This window comes from Triturus cristatus, chromosome 5_2 (genome assembly GCF_964204655.1).
Source record: "Triturus cristatus chromosome 5_2, aTriCri1.1, whole genome shotgun sequence".
NCBI classification, from domain to species: Eukaryota; Metazoa; Chordata; class Amphibia; order Caudata; family Salamandridae; genus Triturus; species Triturus cristatus.
Genome location: NC_140588.1, coordinates 330,681,250 through 330,703,573, shown reverse-complemented (window position 1 = coordinate 330,703,573; position 22,324 = coordinate 330,681,250). Strand labels below are relative to the sequence as shown.

The 22,324-nt window shown below is 45.9% G+C and overlaps 1 protein-coding gene across 2 annotated transcripts in view; it reads left to right on the top strand.

The window, feature by feature from the left end:
* NUP153 (nucleoporin 153) overlaps positions 1-22,324 on the top strand; it is a 608,884-nt gene that overhangs the window by 167,222 nt on the left and 419,338 nt on the right. For both annotated transcript variants that reach the window (XM_085607084.1, XM_085607083.1), the window contains exons 4-5: positions 274-413; positions 523-648. In XM_085607084.1, the coding sequence (XP_085463210.1) occupies positions 274-413; positions 523-648 (266 nt within the window). The remainder of the gene's footprint in view (positions 1-273; positions 414-522; positions 649-22,324) is intronic.

The following is a 22,324-nucleotide window of genomic DNA, read 5'->3' as shown; positions in this document are numbered from 1 at the left end:
ACGAGCCCAGATGCTACGTGCAACAAGAGCTTGTATAATTGCTTTTGCAAGACTCCAGGAATGCTGAATAAGGTAAACAAAAATGGGGACTGCTTGGTGGCAGCTGGTATTATGAAGAGTCCTGCCAATTTGGTGATTATCTTAAAGAATCAGCCAGTATGAGGTTTTGCCAAAATCTTTGCTCTCTCAAGCTTTCCTGTGTAAGGATGTTTTATGTGGCTAATCCTGCTTCTTTTTATTGCATTGAGTAAAGCCTTGTTTCATGTTTTTTAGATGTGTCTGTTTCGAAAAATACTTCTGCCCCCCCTCTGTGGTCCCCGGAGCCTGATCGTTCCCATTCGTTCACACATCACAGCTCCACGAGCATGAAGAAACCGGCATTTAACCTGTCTGCTTTCGGTTCCCTGTCCCCGGTGAGTACCTTGTTGCAGCTCTTTCAGTAGAAATTAAGATTTCTTTTTGGTGCACCATCCAACCCTCTACCTCATAAATACTGGTGGTTTCTTTTGTGTTTTAATGCAGTCACATGCTAACACGTCTGTAGCGAAATCAAGTCAGCTTGGAGATTCTCCCTTTTACCCAGGCAAAACTGCATATGGAGGTGCATCTTCCACAAGGCAGTCAAAAGTCCGAACGACTCCTTATCAGGTAAGAGAAACATACTGGCAGATTTGAATTTTTAATATGACTTTACTTTCACTACAAAGCTTTGAATGAAAACTTTAATGGACATGAGTGATTTTTTTATTGTAACTAAAGCATTGTATGTCTGTGCAAAGTTAGTGGCCATTTCAAAGGAACATTTGCATTTCATAAATGCCACTGCATTACCACACAGTCTTACTGATTAAACTATATAGCATTCAGCACTCAAAGGATAATTTGTGGAAATGAGGTTTCTGTGAATGGTTATCATTTGTGTATCGCCAATTAAAGTGGCTTTATTTGTTTTGCTCTTATTAAAATCAGAATCCAGCACACTTTAGATTTTCAAAAATAAATACTTCATTTTTGCTTCCCTAACTATTGATGCATACAGTTGAATTGCTGGCGATTAAATTTTGTGTTGACATTGTCACATAATTTACTTTAAAACTCCTTTCATTTAGCAGTCAGGGAAAGAAAAAAGCACCACTCCCATGTTAAAGAATAAGCAGCAGCTTGTCAGAAGGCAGCCTGACATTTGATTACTGCTGTTGAAGCACAGCAAGCGTGACAAGATAAACACAGAATTTAAAGGGCATCATTATTGCCCAGACTTTCCGACCCACCAAGAATTGTCTAACAACCAACCTGTGGATTGTGACCAACAGTTTAAGAAACACTGCTGTAAGTCACACTGCCAGCAAGACTTTTAAAATGGAACACATGCTTCATCTCCAAGATTAGGTGCTGTTGTTGAAATAATTTTGTTTGTGCACTGTTAACATTCTCATTCAAAATACATTTAGCAGTTAGTTATAACTTAATGCTTCAGCTGCTTCATCATATTCATACTGCCTTTTTAGGTCTTGCCTTTTGGACTTGCATTGTCGAATGACCTGTGACCCATATCAAAACCTAAAGCGGACTTTGTGCCAGCCCATTACTTACCATTGGGTGTTTTTCTTACCACTCATTCTTTGCTGACTTATTCAGTGTCTCGTCTTCCACTTTTTTGGTTTGTTCCTCCCTTGGAACATATCATCTTTAACATCCTTGAGATTGGATGACTTGTATCTTTCCTCTGTTCACATTCAGGGACTTGTTTTTTTTCCAGTCAGCACTTCATGAATTCTAGCTCTCTCCTGTGTGCTGCGGCTTCCCCCTCAAAAGCCCATTTGCGTCCTCAGAGTGATCCCTCAATCACCAGTTGATCACTTTTTAGTTCTGGCATTTGAGACTGCTCTACATCCTTCACTCAGTCTCCAAACCTGGTAAATTAAATTGCAGTTTATAATTTCATATAGAGTATAATGTTGATGCAAATTTAGAATTCTGTTTCATTGAAAACATTCAAATCACATGTTCCTTTCGAAGTTGCCATAGTGCTGTGAAATTGTTAACTGTAACTTCGAGTTTGCTTGAATAACTGATATGCCTGTTACTACATACATTTTTTTCCTCTTTCTTGGTGGATTTTGTGGTTGAGACATACATTTGATTAAAAGCTATGTAGCCTAATAGTATATCACCAGGTTGTATCAAGCTTGCATTATCCCTCATTTTAAGGGCAACAAAAATTGCCAGTGAATACCTCGTTGTCAACATTGTCTAGCTAAAAGGGTATGATATTGAAGGGGTTGAAGTGGCGTTTTGGAACTTGGGTAGAGAGGACCAGAAATCGCTTGACTTAGCCGACCTAGAGGAGTTGCTCTGGGCCTTTTGTGGGTTTCAAAGGAGTGGAATTAATGTCACTGAGAGGAAACTGCGTCCTCCCTGTGAAAACCCCTTGATTCGCAATGCTCACTTTGCTTATTTAAACTATTGGGATGCTGCTTTGATTTGGTATTTGTGATTGTGGTATCTGAGCACCAACACAAGTCTGAATGTTAGCACGATAAAAAAAAACTCCTAAACGGATTATCTGGTTGACTTGTAGCTGCAAATTACTTACCTTGGAATATCCCCAGGCGTCCGTAACATTTTCAAGCAGTAGCCTTTAGCACTGTGAGGTGGTTTAGTTCAGCTCTGTGGCACAGTCGTCCGTGCTGGAAGTTCATGTGTGTGGTACCTATATATGCACTACCTCAGTGTGATGAAGTTCGTTCTTTCCTTTCCGCTTCAGGTAGCGCTGATCCGGGTTGAGGTACCCCTCAGTCTTTTTTTGACATGCCTTTTCTACTTTGTCGCTATTTTTTCTAAGATTTCATCTCTTGGTGTGAGGATGTCACCCAAGAAACTGGCTGGTTTCAAACCATGCGGTGCCTGTCACAGGCAAATGTTGGTGACAGACCCCTACTTGGTGTGTTTGTGGTGATTGGAGCTGGGACACGACTCCAAGGTGTGAGGACTGCTGCCTCATGCACCCTAAGGCGCTGTGGAAGCGATCCCTCATGCTTCTTGCTGCCTGACCAACCTTGAGTTCTCTTTCATGTGGGAGGTCCCAGGACCGTTCGAGTTCCTCCTGACGTTGCTCGTCACGCTCAAAATCATCGGAAGCCCTCCATGCACAATAAGCTGAAGAACTCCAGCCCTTGCGAGTGGGTCTGCTCTGCCCTTCCCACAATTTTCCCAGAGCTGGAGTTTTTATGAGGCCATGCTCCTTGTTTTTGGGTGATTGTAAACAACAATTGTCCCTAGTCATAAGAGGAATAGGGTTAATGATAAATAAGGACCCGATCAGTACTTATCAAGAGAGACTTATCCAGCCGGACAGAGGTCACGAATTTTACTAATGTACAAAAATAACCACAATTTAAGAAGGTTGATGAAGTGGGACACAAGCCTGCGTCCAGTACATACATTAGGTCATAGAGACAAAGAGGTTCAGGCATAAATACATAGTTTGCTTATAGGAATCATCAATACTTGAGAAAACAAACATTTTAAACAACACCCTTATGTGTCAAAATCATGTTTTTAACATTTCGGGTATTTGTGAGTGTCGACGGCGTTTCGATCCTACTAAAAGAATGCAAGGATCATCATCAGGACAAGGAACAATAATGCCTGTACGATAGACCTGAATAACCTTAAAGAGAGAAGAAGGGAGAGAGAGAAGGTATTTAAAACATTAAGGTCTTAGAGGACATGACTTATTTAAAGACAACAGGAGAACCAAACTTCACTAATTGTACCATGTGCTCATAATGATACTCAAGTGGCAAGGCGATACATCATAGCTTCAGAAGAAGGTGAGGCGATAATGAGTAATACTTGAATTGAGGTGGAAAAATTGCAGGTTGCTGGAAGCCTATAAGATATGAGAATGAATTAAGGAGGTTAAAAAGAAGGTAAAAGGTAAAAGGAAAGGGTTTAAAAAAGAAAAAAGGTGAAAAAAGATAAAAAGATAAAAGGACATCCCGGGCATGATTACCGTGCAAACACAGTTATTTAAAAAACGTACAATCACGATATAAGGAGAGTAATAAGGCAGGCGTGCAGTCACTATTCTGCCACGGTGTGTGCGTTCAGTTACGTGCTATACAGGTTACGGTACCGAGTGACAGTGGATAATTACGGTGCTCGTGGTGGCCAAAGAGCGAGGTACGCGGTGAGAAGAATTTAAAAGGTAAACCAGAATCGAAAACTCACCGCAGCCGCGGTAGATTCAGAAGCGATGTCTGGAAGGGAGGGGAACGGAATTAATGGAGGGAGTGGGGGTGACCGGAACAAGTGTCAAGGCCGCAAGGATAAGGAACTTACTTTGAATAAAACCGGCGGGACGTAGCCGAGGGCTAGGTCTTGTGATTTGTATCTCAACTTGGCTAGGGTTACCAAGGATCCGTGGACCTGGGGTGAGGTTCCTACGGAGCAAGACGAGGGAGGACGGGGTTAGCGAAAAATAAGGTAGTGAGGAAAGTGACAAATTAGTGTGAGCTGGCGGGACACTTACCGAAGTGATAGGATTACTGGAAGGACCGACTATGCGGGAGCAGGGACCGGCAATGGGGCTGCTGACGGGAACCCGGGAAATTTACATAATGATGGACAAATCAGTAAGGGAATTACTGATTTGTCCATCATTATGTAAATTTTAAGTATGAAATTGTCATTTTGTGCCACCGGTGTACTGTACTTGCATTGCACTAAGTGCTCACTACCAATTCTTTAAATTGCAATCCTGTCATACTTCTCCTTCCTCTTTTCATATGCTGGCTAACCTACTTTCATTCTTCCAACACCCAACACCACTTTAAGATGTCCGCCCGGTTTCTTTTCCCTATTCTATTCTAGTCCTTTCACTCTTTTCTCAACCAGCCGTAGCCCGGCCCACTTCGACGTGGATTATACACGCCTGCTCCCGGGTTCCCGTCAGCAGCCCCATTGCCGGTCCCTGCTCCCGCATCGTCGGTCCTTCCAGTAATCCTATCACTTCGGTAAGTGTCCCGCCAGCTCACACTAATTTGTCACTTTCCTCACTACCTTATTTTTCGCTAACCCAGTCCTCCCTCGTCTTGCTCCGTAGGAACCTCACCCCAGGTCCACGGATCCTTGGTAACCCTAGCCAAGTTGAGATACAATAGCATGTAACTGAACGCACACACCGTGGCAGAATAGTGACTGCACGCCTGCCTTATTACTCTCCTTATATCGTGATTGTACGTTTTTTAAATAACTGTGTTTGCACGGTAATCATGCCCGGGATGTCCTTTTATCTTTTTATCTTTTTTCACCTTTTTTCTTTTTTAAACCCTTTCCTTTTACCTTTTACCTTCTTTTTAACCTCCTTAATTCATTCTCATATCTTATAGGCTTCCAGCAACCTGCAATTTTTCCACCTCAATTCAAGTATTACTCCTTATCGCCTCACCTTCTTCTGAAGCTATGATGTATCGCCTTGCCACTTGAGTATCATTATGAGCACATGGTACAATTAGTGAAGTTTGGTTCTCCTGTTGTCTTTAAATAAGTCATGTCCTCTAAGACCTTAATGTTTTAAATACCTTCTCTCTCTCTCCCTTCTTCTCTCTTTAAGGTTATTCAGGTCTATCGTACAGGCATTATTGTTCCTTGTCCTGATGATGATCCTTGCATTCTTTTAGTAGGATCGAAACGCCGTCGACACTCACAAATACCCGAAATGTTAAAAACATGATTTTGACACATAAGGGTGTTGTTTAAAATGTTTGTTTTCTCAAGTATTGATGATTCCTATAAGCAAACTATGTATTTATGCCTGAACCTCTTTGTCTCTATGACCTAATGTATGTACTGGACGCAGGCTTGTGTCCCACTTCATCAACCTTCTTAAATTGTGGTTATTTTTGTACATTAGTAAAATTCGTGACCTCTGTCCGGCTGGATAAGTCTCTCTCTTGATAAGTACTGATCGGGTCCTTATTTATCATTAACCCTATTCCTCTTATGACTAGGGACAATTGTTGTTTACAATCACTTAATTCCCAAGGTCCCTAGTTGACCTTTCTGGGTGCTCTTGTTACTAAATATACCTTATTTTTGGGTGGCTCAGCCCCTCTGGAACGCCTTAGAGCTCCACTGGCCGAAGGATGGTCCCCTACTGGTACCACACTGGCAGGTTCACCCTTGCCGCCAGTTGGGCCACAAGGATCCTGAACGAAGTCGCTGGCGAAACAGTCTCCTGCACCAGTGCCCATCGTCCTACCAGACTCCCACACGTAGCCGGATAGGCATCGTGCGACGCAGTGTCCAGCACCGACTGAAGACATCCTCTCTAGAGCAGAGCCACTGCATTATTTTCTGGATAAGCATTAGAAAAGACATTTTTTGGAGAGGTCTATGAACTCCTATAGTGAAGACCCAGTTGAAGCGGACAATTGGTATAAGGAACTGGGTGAGGCAATTGGGTTAGACCCCTCACCTGACACTGGCCTGATTGCCCCTCCTACTGTGGCTATGGAGGAGGAACCCTCTTTTGCTGTGTTGGTGCGCAGGCGGCTGAGGTCCTATCTTTCATCTTCCTTCAGTTAGTCAAGACTAACGCCTTGACAGAGGTGCTTCAACCTGGAGTCACCCCCTCAGAGCCCTTACTCATTTAATGAAGCCCATACAGACCTCTTACTTGGGTTCTGGTCCAGGCCCTGCACAAGGGCTTCTGTGACCAGGACGATTGCCCGCTGCAATCGCCCTGCTCCTGTGGATCCCATTTTCCCTACCCAACACCCTACCCCAGAGAGTTTGGTGGTCCAAGCCTCCTCATCCAGTATTCACCCTGGCACGTTCAGTACCACTCAACCGGAGAGGGAATCCAAGAGACTGGTCACCTTCTGTAGGAGAATGTTCTCTGCATGCCTATTGGGCTCTTATTCTCGTATACTGTGGGATTCAGTTGCCCATGTGCTGCCTATGGTCACTGAGGTGGCCAAGGCCGTATTCTTTCTGGCAGTTGACAATGGGAGATATTCAGCAAAGTTCTCAATCAGATGTGGACTTGACACAACTTCCTCGCTAGGTAGAGTGATTTCATGGTCAGTAGCTTTGCTGCACCACACCTGGGTGAAAATGTTGCTTTTCAGGAGATGTCCAGGCTCCCCCCACCTATTTGCACCTCTCCTGCAAGTTCTATTTGCACTGTCTTTGCCCAAAACAGAGCCCTGCTGGGCTACAGTTAGGGTTAGCGTTTCTGCCATATTGGTGTTTTTTATGGTGGCCGGACCAACCGTCTCTTTTTCAGTCACTTGTTTTGGCAAGGTTCCTTAAAGGCCTGCTACATGTTCCCACCAATTTATCATGCCTCAGTGGAACCTGGACCTGAACCTGGTCCTGACCTCTCGTGTACACCTTTTGAGCCTCTACACAATTGCCCTCTTAGGCTGCTGACCATAAAAACTACCTTTTTAGTGGCCATGACATCAGCCAGGAGGGTCCGTGAACTACAAGCGCTTCCAGTGCACCCTCCTTATACCATCTTTTTCCCAGACATACTGGTTCTTCTGACACGTGTTTCCTGTCTGCCAAAAAATTGTCACTCCTTTGCATTTAGGACAGACTAACACCCTGCCTACCTCATCCCTCCAAAGAGAAGGAGATATTCCACCACCTGGACCCAAAAAGAGCATTGCTGTTCTACCTTGACCGCACAAGAGTTCTGGGTGTGAGACCAACTTTTTGTGGGTTATGTGGGAGCAAAGATCACAATGGATTATCCTGTATACTAAGATGTGCCATGCATTGACAAAGAAACAACCCTCTGAGGGGTAATGGGCTCACTCAACCAGATCTAATGCTGTGATTACTGCGTTAGCATGCAGCGTTCCTCTCCTGGATATCTGCCAGGTCCGTCGTGACTGGCACTTCGCCCGTTCAGCCCTGCAGGACTTATTTATTTAATCTGAATTGCAGACCCACCTCAGGGGAGGTATTGCTTGGTTATCCTTTGAAGGGTAAGGAATTTGTGGCTAGAAGTCTCTTGTCAAATGGACAAGTTACTTACCTTAGAGACTAGCTGCAGATTGCTTACCAACCCTGCCATCAACCCCGGTCTGCTCACCAGTTCAGGTATAAGGAAACTTTTCAGGACCTTAGTTTTTTCCACAATTGTGGTCCGTTCTCATCGTGGTTCTGCGCTCCTGCTGTGGAAAATAACAAAAGTAACAGACATCAGCTCTCCTAGGTGGCACCTACATATGTACCACAAACATAATCAGCAGTGACGCCTCCATCGTGGAGCTGAATGACACCACTTGCTGGCACTCTGGTGTACTGCTAAAAAATCTGCTGAAAAATCTTCCAGATTCAGTCTGGTGCATGGGAATATTCAAAGGTAAGGAATCTGCGGCTAGATAGTCTCTACCAGGTAAGGCATTACCGAAGGGAGGTAACTTGTTCATCAAGAAGGTTGCTATGTTCAAAGGAGCAAGAATGCACAGCAATCTATCTGTCCTTATGTTAGTGTACACATTAGCATCACATAGTTTCTTATTGCTGTGTATAAACGTGATGAAAGGATTTACATAACTGCTTACTGGAGGAAAGTGTTGGGAATGTGTGGTGGATTTTTCGTAGGTGAGCGGTTAGTCCACTATCACGTGGTTCTTCCGATGGCAAGAAGCAGAAAATCTTTTTTAGAGCTCTGAAGGAGGTCTGGGTTGCAGTGTTCGTGTACTCATTTTAATGGATTTTATCATATGTAACCATCCTGCTCTAACTTGTATATACAGACCACAACTTATTTCAGCCGTTCAGTATGAAATGCATCCATCCAACTCCTGTTTCTCCCTAATTCTTTTATAGCCCTAGCAGCCCCATGTTTTAGTAGCTTTGCATCAAACAGGTTAAAGACAGGTTGTCTAGAACCTCCATGCGTTTGGGATGACACACAGATTTTCCTACTAACAAAAGGTGGCAAGGGCTGCACAGGAAGAGAAGATTACCTCGGAGAGCCCTACTCTGGCCCAAGATGAACACAGTTCCCTAATTGGCCACACTAAACACAGACGCAGATTACTCTACTTGTGCACTGAACAGTGGGCAGACTCCAGGTTATTTCTACTTAGCAGACCTTCATGCCCAAGCTCACCGATGTCTCAATGTGCCCTTTGTATAATTTACTTTCATATAGAACCTCTTTATTCACGACCTTTTAGGGTACACCATGTATTCAAGGGCCACCGCAAGAGAGCATCTCCACCGTTCGATGTGTTATTGCCAGTGCCTAACACAATTACCTGGATACAGATTTTCAACCTTTCAAGTATGCCCTGTATTTCAGAACACTCTGAAGCGGACATCTCCTGTTGTCTTTGACAGTGTCACATTTAAATGTTTCCTGATCCTAGTCTTCGAGTATCGTAGCAGAATGCTATTCATGAATGCTGGCTACTCGTGCTCATAAATGCCTCTATGATGATCCTTCTGGTTTTGTTTTTCCTAGATTGCACTTGGTTCAGTTAAATGAGTAGCAATAGATAAGTTAGTTGCTTTCCAAAGAAGCAGTCAGTTTTGCATTGCTAGTATCCTGCCATGGGCTGCATTGTTATATTCTAACATTAATGAGGTACCCACTGAAGACTTGTTTACAAATGTGAAACAGTATGCCAGCTTGGCTTTGAGAAATCATCTGAACTGTAAGCAGCCTGTTTTTGCATATTTACATATCTCAACAGCTCTATTTTAATGGGCTGCTGAATTCATATCTGTGCATAGATCGCCGCCTAGTGTTGGGTCCGGATGATTGCACATTGTTGTCCTGGAAGAGTCTTCGAAGTATCACGAGATAGGTGGCTCCTCCCCTGGACTACAGTGCGCACGGGCATCCCCTCCATCCTTAGATTGTTTATTTCCGCCATTGGGTTCGGATGTCCTAATCTTAGCTCTTTGAGTATTTGGGCCTTTAATTCGTCGGTATTGTTTTCGTTCGGCGCCAAGTATATTTGTCGAGGGCGTTCTCGAGTAAATCATCAACGATGGAACCAAAGTCATCGAATAGCCCCTTTAAGCGTTGCCCTCTTTGCAACGCTAAGTATGCTCGCTTCGACGTGCACCCAGTGTGCAACAAGTGCCTCTCTCCTAACTACGACGAAGCCACCTGTATGGCGTGTTCCAGGTTTCGATCGAAGAAGACCCTTCGCATTCGTCGAGCAGCTCGGCTCGAGGCGCAGAAAGTTATGCCGAACCCGGATAACATCTTCGGGACGGAAGATGAGGAGGTCGTGGACCTTGAAGTTCGGGGGGAGCTCTCGGATCCGGCTTCGGAGCGAGAATCCGACTATGATGCCGAAGACGAGCGTATAGTAGACGAACAAGAAGATGGTGTCGTCGAAGAGGTAGGAGGCGACGAGGAGGCCCTTGGGGCCGAGGAAGATGGCTCAGAAGATGAGCTAGGCCCACATGTCGGTACAGGGCCCAGAGAGGCACTCGATAAGGCTCAGGTCGAGGGATCGCCACAAGGCCTTACCAAAGATCATTCCTCTCGTTCTACAGCCCCGCATAAAGGCCCGGCTACGAACTACCCTAAAGAGCCATCTGTATTGAAAGCGCCATCATTCGATCAAACGAAATCGAAACTGAAGGCACAGGCACCTACCTCGAAAGTGAAAGAGTCCCTCATCGGCAACAAGGCCTCGAAGCCCTCGGAGCCGAACAAACAAAAGAAGGCTGTCGACGCACAGAAACTTCATGGGGACGTCGAGCCGAAGGCGGCGCCAACAACTAAGGTCAAGGTTGCCGACCCGAAAAAATCGGCGCCGAGGATAGTCGACACAGATACAGAGCGCCTCGTGACGGCCGACCCAACACGGTCCTCGTGCCGAGAACACAGCGTCTGGTTCGGGGATAGATGCCACGTCCAAAAGGGTATCGACGGAACGGGTCGACTCAACAACACCGTCTCCCTTCCTAAAGAAGAAGGTGTCGGAGTCGTTACTCCGCATCCAGGACACGGCTTCCATGCTCGGCGCAAAAGCACCCCCGCAGCCGAAGACGGTCAGCACTGTTCACATCGCGTCGACGCACATAAAATTCGGACTACCACCGGCGGTACGACCGAAGATGTTCGACGCAAAGAAGGGTCTTGAACGGCTAAAAAGGGGTCGAGCCGAAGAAACCTGTTGAAGCACCAACAGAAATGCCAATGGGACAGAGAGCTGTCGAAGTACTTCAGGAAGATGAGGAGCCAAGGCAGTTTATCGATGCGGAGACTGGTAGACTGTCAATATATAAAAGGAAGATACTGCCAGAGAAATCAATGGAGCCATACAAAATTCCATTGAAGAAGAAGAGGACCACGTCACCAGTTCTAGTAGAACATGTTCACTATTATGACCAGGAGCCTCAGTCATTCTCCCCCACTCAATTTGATGTGGATGCAGGGGATGCTGGTGATGTTGAGGACACTTATCCTGTGGACACTGACCCTGAAGATCAAAACCAACCTTGGGTGGACGATATTGGTACAGGGGACCCACATACTGCTCCAGACACACAGGCATATGTGGTAAAGTCTTCTCCTACTGAGGATACGGCTGCTTTCAATGCCTTGATTGAGAGAGCAGCTAAAAATCATGATGTACAGCTCCACACTGATCCTATTGAGGATGATTTTCTGATGGATACCTTCTCTACCTCAGAAAGATCTGTTAAAACTCTGCCCATGCTGAAGGGGGTCCTAAAACCGGCTAATGACATTTTTAAGGAGACCACAAGGGCGAGAGTACTAAACCCTAGGATTGACAAAAAATATAGGCCAGCTCCTGTGGACCCTACCTACATAAGAGGCCAGTTGCCTTTGGACTCGTTGGTGGTGTCCAATGCTCGGAAGAGAGCCAATTCACAGACCACGGGTGATGCTCCTCCCCCTGACAAGGAGTCTAAGGTCTTGGAGACTTCAGGGAAAAGAGTTGCTGCACAGGCAGCTAACATCTGGAGAATTGCCAACACTCAGGCACTTCTGGCTCGATACGACAGGGCGCATTATGATACCCTAGAGACACTGCTACAGCACCTCCCAGATCAGTTTAAGGAAGGAGCAGAGTCGCTTATTACTGAAGGGAAGCTCATAAGCAACGCTTCCATTAAGTGCGCTCTTGACGTAGCGGACACTGCAGCTAGGGCTATTAACACCAGCGTCATGTTAAGAAGGCATGCTTGGTTGAGAATCTCAGGATTCAAACCAGAGATACAAACAAAGATACTCAGTCAACCTGTCAACCCCGACTCCCTTTTTGGCCCCGAAGTTGACACCACCCTAGAAAAGATCAAAAAAGATAGAGACTGCAAAGTCTATGGGGGCTCTGCAATCGCAGCAGTTTAGGAGTGGGTCGTTTCGTCGCTCTACCAACAGAGGACCATCTAGAGGCCGGAACTCCCAACAGTCGCATTACACTAAACAAGGTACACAGACCACCTATAATAAGAATAACAGAGGTGGATACCGTGGAAACAACGTCAAGGGCAGAGGCCGAGGCAACAACAACTCCAGGTCCTCCGCCACCAACAAACAGTGATGCCTTGTCACTGCCCCCCGACCAAGTAACAACTGTCGGGGGGAGACTCCAGGAGTTCCTGCCGGTCTGGAAGTCCATCACTACAGACAGGTGTGACATTGTCCAGTACGGTTATTGTCTGGAGCTCACATCCACTCCACCAAACATACCACCAAGACACCGTTCTATGTCCGCAGAGCACTTGCACTTATTCCACCAGGAAGTTCTCAGTATGCTCCAAAAAGGAGCCATAGAACTCGTGCCAGCAGAAGAACAGGGATCAGGAGTGTACTCACTGTATTTTCTGATCCCCAAAAAGGACGGGTGTAGGAGAGTAGGGTCTGCTTTCTATGTTCACCCCCACTTTTTGCTTTTGCTTTACTGGTTTTCGACTTGGATGTGGCTGTGGGCCTGCTAATCAGACCCACAGCCCTGCTTTTCTCTCTCTAAATTGATACTATGTACCTTAGGTGCATAACCCATTTGGATAGGATCACCTTATTGGCCCCTGTACAGTGTACCTTAGGTACCCAGGGCATAGGTGTACCCTAGGCCTACCAGGGGCTGCAGCATGTATTATGCCACCCCTGGCCTGGCCTTCCATTATGACACAACTGGCTGATCACTCAGCTGGGGCAAGGTCGTGTAATCACTCCTTGCTTAGGTGTAGTATTCCTATACCTATTTTATATATAGACACATGTGTACCTATCATCCACTCCTATGGCAGGCCTTAACAATCCTGGAGGCAGAGTGCTTGGTAACGTGAGATGGTGCTCTAGCATGAGCTGAGCCTGTCTGCAGCTTTCGGAACCATGCCCTTATAGCTGTTCTATGATATAGCCTACCATATACTCTTAAAGTGCCTTATAATCTTAAACGGTTATGGTAACTATGGTTTGGCTTTATCAAAACATGTCGTGTAAGGTGTCTAACACTTTGGAATAATACCCCCATCCCATTTCTGGGGATGAGGATATTATCCCTCCCTTCTAGAGGGAGAAGACATGTGGTAACCTACTTACCCGGTTAAAGTTAACCAGAGCCCCAGCATCACAAAATGGATGCTGCTGCCACAGACACAAGTCTGGCCTCCTGCTGCTGGGAGTGATCCTGGCAAGGGAGGCTTGGACAATAGGTTTCCTGCCTTGGGAGGTGCGAGCACCACCCCAGACAGGCCTTAGTGTATTGGGGCAGGGAGGGATGAAAAGAATGAGACCTGCCTGGGGCACACAAGGTGTCCCGTGCATAGTCCAGTTCAAACCGGTGCTGGGGCACTCCAGCCCCAGTCCTGGCGCGAAACTGGACAAAGGGAAGGGGGTGTAACCACCCCCCTCCCAGGTCCCACCCATAAGGCGTGACCTAGCAGGTAACCCAGCCCCCCAGATTAGTATAAGAGTGGTAGCTGGGCCCCAGGAGATTAGATTATCCTGAACCTGCAACTTGAACAGAAACTCTGGACCTTCGACATTCGACGAAGGAAGAAGACTGAAGAATCTCCCTTGTGGCCAAAGAGTGGCTACCCTGTGCAAACAGGCACCATCAAGAGACTACCCTTTGCTTTGCTGAAGTTTTACGAGGGACCGACTGCAGAGCCCGACCAGAGCCTTGACTTCCAGACTTCTCCGACCCTGATCCACGGCCGAGCTGAGATCCGTGGAGGCGACGAGAGACGTGGGACTGGCTACCTGGGAAAAGTGGCGAGTATCTTCCAGCGCAGCTTCTGAGGCACCCTTGAAGTTGTGCACCGGGGATTGAGAAGCCCCAACCCCAAGCACCATCTGCACCGAAGATCAGCCCCCCACACTCCATGAGTCCTGCGTGGGGCCCTTCTGCATTTTCCTGCTTGCCGCGTCTGTCCGGTTGCTTGCCCGTTGGCTAGCGGCCTTTGTGACGACACACCTTGAAATCTTCACTGCTGGTTTGGCTCCTCCAGACTGGCTCCCGCTTCTTTGCAAAAGAGAAGCACCCCAGACCTTCCTGGTCTGCACCAGAAGCAAGTCCTCCGTTCTTCGTGGGTTCCGCTTGCCAAGGCTTGGTGAGTCCTAGTTCGACTTCGACGCCGCCGACAGCAAGAGCCTTCGTGGGACAGCTCGCCTCCTGGTCCTGGCAGTCCTCGACGTCTCCTGGTACCCGTGGCTGCAGCGACAAGCTTCACCCTTCACCTGCAATCTTCACGACATCGCCTGGTTCCACGTGGTCACTGGCTAGTGACCTTGACTCTGTCCCTTCTGCTTGCAGGTATCCTCTCTTCTTGATCCCAGCCTTGGGATCCACCGGACACTCTTCACTGACTGCCTGTCAGCAACTTTCCTTCAGGCATCCATAGAAGTCCACGACGAAACCCGACGACACCCGACGCAAGTTCACACCTATGCACCCGCAGCCCGTGGGCTAGGTAACTTGGGTACTTCGATGCTCACAAGGGTAGTGACTATCCTAGGGTCTAGTTTCCGAGCCTCGACTCTCTAGCTGCTTCAGAAGTGTCCTTAAACTGTTAATTTCTAACTGCTAGTAATTCTATCGACTTTTACGCATTACGCGTGAGTGTTTCCACTCTGCATCTGAATCCCGTGGGCCTCCCACTTAACTATTGCTAGTGTAGCCCCAGCGATTCCCTAGGCCTATCCTATTTCCGTGACAGTGGTCCTTATACCACTTCTTTAGTATATGGTTTGCGTGGCCCCTAGGGCCTAACTGTATTACTTACCTGTGTGACTTAAGGTATGCTTGAATAAGACTGTGTTGTACTTACCTCTAATCTCATAAAGGGTGCTGAGGGTTTGACTAGAATAAATACACTTTATATATATATATCTGTTGTGTCCTTTCATTTGGTATTCAAGGGATTATATATGGTATCACAGCTGGCTTCACATGCCATTCAGAGTTAAGCCTAAGACTGCTCTTGTCCATGCTACCACTAGGATAGCTGGTCTATAAGGTTGACTTTACAACCAATCACCATAAGGGTTGTTTGGACTGATATAAGGTGTACCCTAGAACTAGTGACATCATACATCAGGCCAACTTCTCACAACGGGTCTCTCAGACCCATACTGGATTTAAGACCTCTAAACCGTTACATTCTGTCAGAGCATTTTCACATGCTCACCTTGCAACAGGTGCTGCCGTTGCTCAAACAGGGAGACTTTCTCGCGACACTAGATCTCAAAGATGCGTATTTCCATATACCCATACACCCATCACACAGGAAATATCTCAGGTTCACTGTTCTCAACCAACATTACCAGTTCAAAGTCCTCCCTTTCGGAGTAACAACGGCACCCAGAGTGTTCACCAAGTGCCTGGCAACAGTGGCGGCGCACTTAAGGAGACAGCACATACATGTCTATCCTTATCTGGACGACTGGCTTATCCAGGGAACGTCGACCCAGCAGTGTGCCAACCACATAACCCACACCATTCACCTTCTTCACAGCCTTGGCTTCTCCCTGAACTATCCAAAGTCCCACCTTCAACCTGCCCACGTACAGCAGTACCTAGGCGCAACCATAGACACTCTGGCAGCCAAGGCACAGCCCAATTCAGTAAGGATCAACAGCATGCAGTTGCTCATAACAAAGTTCAAACCTCAACACTCACTACCGGCACGAGTGTTTATGCAGTTGATAGGCATGATGGCCTCCTGCATCTTCATAGTCCCGCACGAGAGGTTACATATGCGCCCGCTTCAGGAGTGCTTGGCACGTCAGTGGAATCAGGCTCACGGACAATTGCAGGACCTAGTGTTGGTGAGCGGTCGGGCATACAACTCTCTGCATTGGTGGAATCCACAAAACCTTTGCAAGGGCCGTCCGTTCCGAGAGCCTGTCCCACAAATCATACTGACTGCGGACGCGTCTCTCCAGGGATGGGGAGCTCATGTACTCAATTACACAGTGCAGGGACTATGGACGACACAGCAAAGGAAGATGCACATCAACCTTCTGGAACTCATGGCAATCTTCCTTGTAATGAAGGCATTCAAAGTACACTTGTGCAACAAAGTCGTGTTGATCCGGACGGACAACATGACCGCCATGTACTACATACAAAAGCAGGGAGGGACACACTCCCCACAGTTGTCTCATCTGGCTCAGAGCATGTGGAAGTGGGCCATTCAGAGGAACATCTTCCTCATGGCGGAACACCTCCCGGGCAAGGACAACCAGATGGCGGATCTGCTCAGCAGACACAGCCACCAAATACACAAGTGGGAGATACATCCATCAGTACTCCAACCGTACTTCCAACGTTGGGGTCATCCAGAGATAGACCTATTTGCCACAAGGGAAAACGCCAAATGCCAAAACTTTGCCGCCAGGTTCCCACATCCACAGTCGCAGGGCAATGCAATATGGATGAACTGGTCAGGCAGATTTGCGTACGCTTTTCCCCCAGCACCATTAATACCGCTGGTAGCACGCAAACTGAGGCAACACTCAATGACGCTCATCCTGGTTGCTCCAACGTGGGCACGCCAACCATGGTACACCACGATTCTGGAACTCTCCGTGGTACCGCATCGACTACGGCTAACACCCACGCTTTTAACGCAGAGCCATGGCGAGATTCAGCACCCAGATCCGCAACAGCTGAACCTGGCGATCTGGCTCCTGAGATCTTAGAATTTGGCTACCTAAACTTGCCTCCAGAATGTATGAATATCATCAAGGAGGCACGGAGACCCACTACCAGAGCCTGCTACGCGGCTAAGTGGAAAAGATTTGTCATTTATTGTAAAAATAATGACATGAACCCGCTGGATGCATCAACGCAAAACATAATCTGTTATCTATTACACTTATACAGATGCAATCTAGCATACAATTCCATCTGTATACATTTAACCGCACTGGCAGCTTACCTTCAGAACAGGCAGCACCTCACTGTTCAAGGTGCCTGCCATCAGAGCTTTCTTGGAGGGACTCAAATGTGTGATTCCTCCAAGACACCCTCCTTCACCAGTCTGGAACCTAAATGTGGTCCTCACCAGACTGATGGGACCACCTTTTGAACCTCTACACTCTTGTGAGATTCAATTTCTAACATGGAAAGTAGCTTTCCTAGTTGCCATTACTTCCCTAAGAAGAGTTAGTGAACTTCAGGCACTAACCATTCAAGAGCCATTTATACAGGTTCATGCTAACAGGGTCGTACTACGCACCAACCCTACTTTCATGCCCAAGGTAATTTCGCAGTTCCATATGAACCAATCCATAGAACTACCAGTGTTTTATCCTAATCCTGAGAATGTAGCAGAGAGAATGCGCCACACACTTGATATCAAAAGATCTCTCCTGTAATATATTAACAGAACACAAAATTTCAGGAAAACAAAACAAATATTTGTTGCCTTTTCTCCACAGTACAAAGGCAACCCCATTTCCAAAGCAGGAATAGCTAGGTGGATCGTTAAGTGTATACAGATTTGCTATCAAAAAGCTAAGCGCACACTAACAATTCCTCCAAGAGCCCACTCCACACGGAAGTTAGGGGCCTCCATGGCTTTCCTGGCAAATATTCCTTTAGAGGAGATATGTAGAGCAGCCACATGGTCCACTATACATACATTTACCAAGCACTACTGTGTAGATGTACACTCAAGACAGCAGGCAGCTGTAGGACAGGCTGTTCTCAAAACTCTTTTTCAGACTGCTGCAGCTGGCACGGGAAGCCGCCGCTAAATGGAGGGACTGCTATATAATTTATGCACAGATATGAATTCAGCAGCCCACATGCCTCGAACCGAATATGCTACTTACCAGTATGCATCTGTTCTTGGCATGTAGGGCTGCTGACATTCATATCGCCCACCCTCCTCCCCGGCGCCTGTAGCAGCTGTAGCATTCAGTTAGACTAGTTAGCATGGTCATCATTCACTGTATTACACTCCATCTATGCCACAACGGCGAAAAACAATCTAAGGATGGAGGGGATGCCCATGCGCACTGTAGTCCAGGGGAGGAGCCACCTATCTCGTGATACTTCGAAGACTCTTCCAGGACAACAATGTGCAATCATCCAGACCCAACACTAGGCGGCGATCTATGCACAGATATGAATGTCAGCAGCCCTACATGCCAAGAACAGATGCATACTGGTAAGTAGCATATTCGATCTCAACAGCTCTATTTTAATCCAGGAAAAGAGAAAGGCATAATCAACCTTGCAAAACTGTATTTAAGTTTGTTTGATCCTTGGGTGCTCTTTTTGCTGTAGTTGTACAGTTAAGTTTTATGCATGAGGACTGCTGCGGGCTTACCATCTAATCCACGTGTTTTTAAAGAATTATGCCATAGGAATCTTCAGATGTTGTTATACTGAACAAATTCTGTTGTCTAGCCTCCTAATTCTACCCAAGTCTGATTTTGAGCAATAAGCAGTAATTTGGCAGTACATGTAGCCAAATGGACATGCTTCCTGGCCTCGTTCAATATCTACTGATGACTAATGACTTAGTGAATTTGAAATGTTAATTTTAAGAAATTGACGCAATGGCATTCTTTTCAGCGGGTTTAAATGAAAGCTAGCCATAATTTTTTACCCACCCTAAGGACATGAAAGTTGTCATGGCAACATGATTTAGAAGGAAGAACTTATTCTCGAACAACATGTTCCTAATGATGGTAGTAGGCCAGAGTTTGACCACATGGCACCAACACAGAATTTCTGTAAATCTAAAAGTTGTACATGCTTTTAAATTAAGGATATCTTCAAAATGTTGTTGCTGCATTTCGGATTCTTTAGTATCTGTATGCTTAAGGCCATAGTCAGCATTCAGAAGCTTACGTTCAGTGTATGTCTTTATACACACATCATAGGAACCCAATAACTTAATTTTGATATGCTTAAGACTAAACGCTGATGTACAACATGGCTAAAAGATGAAGGTGAGCCAATAGGTCTCGTAGGTGAAATCTATTGGCTCTGCAAAGGATTAGATGTCTTGCAGGTGCAGTAATCCTACTTACTGTGTCAAGTTAGTTTAGGTTTCTTGGCAGTGCTTCTGTCCCTGTGGAAGAGTAATGGGACAAACAATAAATAAAGGGTCCAGGGAAAGACCCAAAGGTGAAATTCTTCGTAAAGGTTGCTTTGATCTTTTTCAACACAAATTTTTTAAACGTATGTTAGGTTGTCACTCCTGATTTTACTACGCATACTCTTTGATGCTGAAGGTTTGTTATCAATCCTTGCCAGGTAGGACTGTGGTAAGACAAGACTTTCAATACCATACTGAAAGTTTGTCTTCACATTACAACCCCTCCACTGGTCACTCACTCCCACATACGCAATCTCTTCCATGCACATAGTTGCTTCATTCTACACACATTCTGTTTGTGGGGAAGATTCAACTTACAAGCTGTTCTGTACCTGCTCTGTGTGTGTGTGTGGAAGCTTGCTCTGCTGTTGCTTAAACCTTTACTCGTTTGTGTAAATGTGGGAAGTATGCATTTGCAATGCATATATTGTGTGTTTTTTTTCTTCTGGACAAGCAAACCTTGTCATGCTGCTGATACTATTTTTCTATCTCGTCTTTGTTTTGGGAGATGTTACACAGCTGGTCCCATGCTGTACCAGTGTTTTGTGTTATTGAAGCCTCGTAATAGCTATTTAAATTAATTTTTACTAGACACAGGGCAAAATGATTGGCATTGTTAGTTACTTTGCCCTGGAAAGGTTCAAATCAGTTGCTCTACTGTTGGACTTGGCCCTCTCTTCAGGGTCACCTCCGAACTTTTTGCCTTAACTCTTCCTTTTTTGTGAAACAGTTTTTATTGGCCTTTAGGACTTTGTGAACGTTACTACTGCTAACCAGTGCTAAAGTGCTTGTGCTCTTCACCCTAAAAATGGTACATGTGGCTTACACTTGATTGGTACAATTAATTCACTTGTAATTCCCTCGCATATGGTACTCTGGGTACCCAGGACCTGTCAATTCAATGCCACTAGTAGGCAGCAGCACTCATTTTGTCATCCACTAACAGCCTTTTAAAAACAGTCTTAGGCCTGCCATTGCAGCCTGTAATGCAGTATTAAGCTTCCAATTCCACCTAACAAAATAAACCTTTTTTTCAGGCCTAAATCTCCCTTTTCTATATTTCTCCCCTAAGGTAGGCCCTACACAGCAAGGCAGGCCCTACACAGCCCATAGGGCAGGGTCTGTTTTATTTAAAGGATAAAACATGGTTTTAAGTTTTACAGGACCTGGTAGTGAAAAGCTCCCAAATTTGTTTTGCACTATTGTGAGGCCGACCAATGGGATAACATTGGGCTAACGCGTTACATTTAATAAGTGACAGTTTTTGGTAGGGGCCAGGTAGAAATACCATGTTTGGACTCAAATGAATTGTAACCTCAAATCCTCTTTAATGGCTACATCGAATTCTAGATTACAATTTTGAAAATGCCACTTTGAGGAAGTTGGCATTTTCCTGGACTAAACTTTGAGGCGTTCTAGGAGTTTCCAGCTGCCTGAACCTGCTAATTGCTCCATCAGGAATGCGTATTAGACCCAGACAGTGAACAATAGGACCTGGGTATAGCTGGGAGAGGGCTCTTCTGCCAGCATTGGAGAGGCTGAGCCGTTCCCTGCCCCACTTATATTTCAAAGAGGTGCGTCCAGCACATTCACGAATAAATTTGACACCAGCCTTTTGTCACCCTAGACCTCTTGGAGCCTGGGCAGGGGAAGAAATTAACTTTCCAGAGCCAGATGTGAGGGTAGACTAGAAGCTTCCCCCACTTCAAAGGGTGGCATCGGATATAAATATTAGATCTCCTGAGTCACTCGCCTGTACGCTCCTGCGTACATTACAGAAGGACTGCCTTGTTCATCAGACGACTACCCTGCTGCATGAGGCCTGTCCTGCTTTCTGAAAATGAAGACTGGACCTGCTCTCTTTATCCCATGCTAACCAGAATGACTCCAAGGGTTAGTTGGCGGGCCTCCTGTTCTAAGCTACTGGTATAAAATAAGATTTTAATCCCTCCCTGCAACTTCCCTGCTGCAACTGGCCCTGCTTTGACTTGCAACTGAACCTGCCTGAGCCCTGCTGGCCTCTGCTGGAGTGAGTTCCTGCTCCCCAAGTGGTGTCTCCCCTGTTCCTGGCCCTTGGCTGGCATTATTTGAGCTCCTCCTGGGAAATACTAAAGATGGCAACTTTTTTAGCGGGTTTAACCTGGTCACTGAATCCGGCCCTCACTCCATCGAGGTCAGCCTGAATGTGCGACTTTGTCCGGGTCAGCGCGACCAGATAGCCACAGTTAGCGCTTTCTGTGTCTTGGTGCCATTTTTGCTTAAACCTTTAAATCTGCATATCTCCGGCCCTACTGATTGGATCTTTGTCGTGTTGGTTATTTTTATTTATAAAATGTTGCTCTCCTTATTCTAAATTGGTGAGGAATATCTCTTGTTTAGTTTTTCCTTTATTACTGTTTGTTTACCTGCTTAAGTATAGAACACCGCGCCTCTAAGGCAGACTGCTTTTGTGCCATGCTGCCAGAGCGTTAAGCACAGGTTGATTTAGTCTCTTTTGATGGTTCACCCTGACAAGGGTTGTGGTTGTTGCTTGAGAAGTGTTTTCTGCTCCCTCAATCAAAAACCCAATTTCATACATCTACTTTGAACAATTAATTCTTAAAAGGTCATCATGAAATTTTCCAGTATGTAGTCTGAAAGAAATGTAGATATTCAACCTTAAAGCAAAGCATTAAAGCATCTCTTGTCTTGTGAAGCTTCAAGTGTAAGTGGATACATTTCAATAAAACATGAG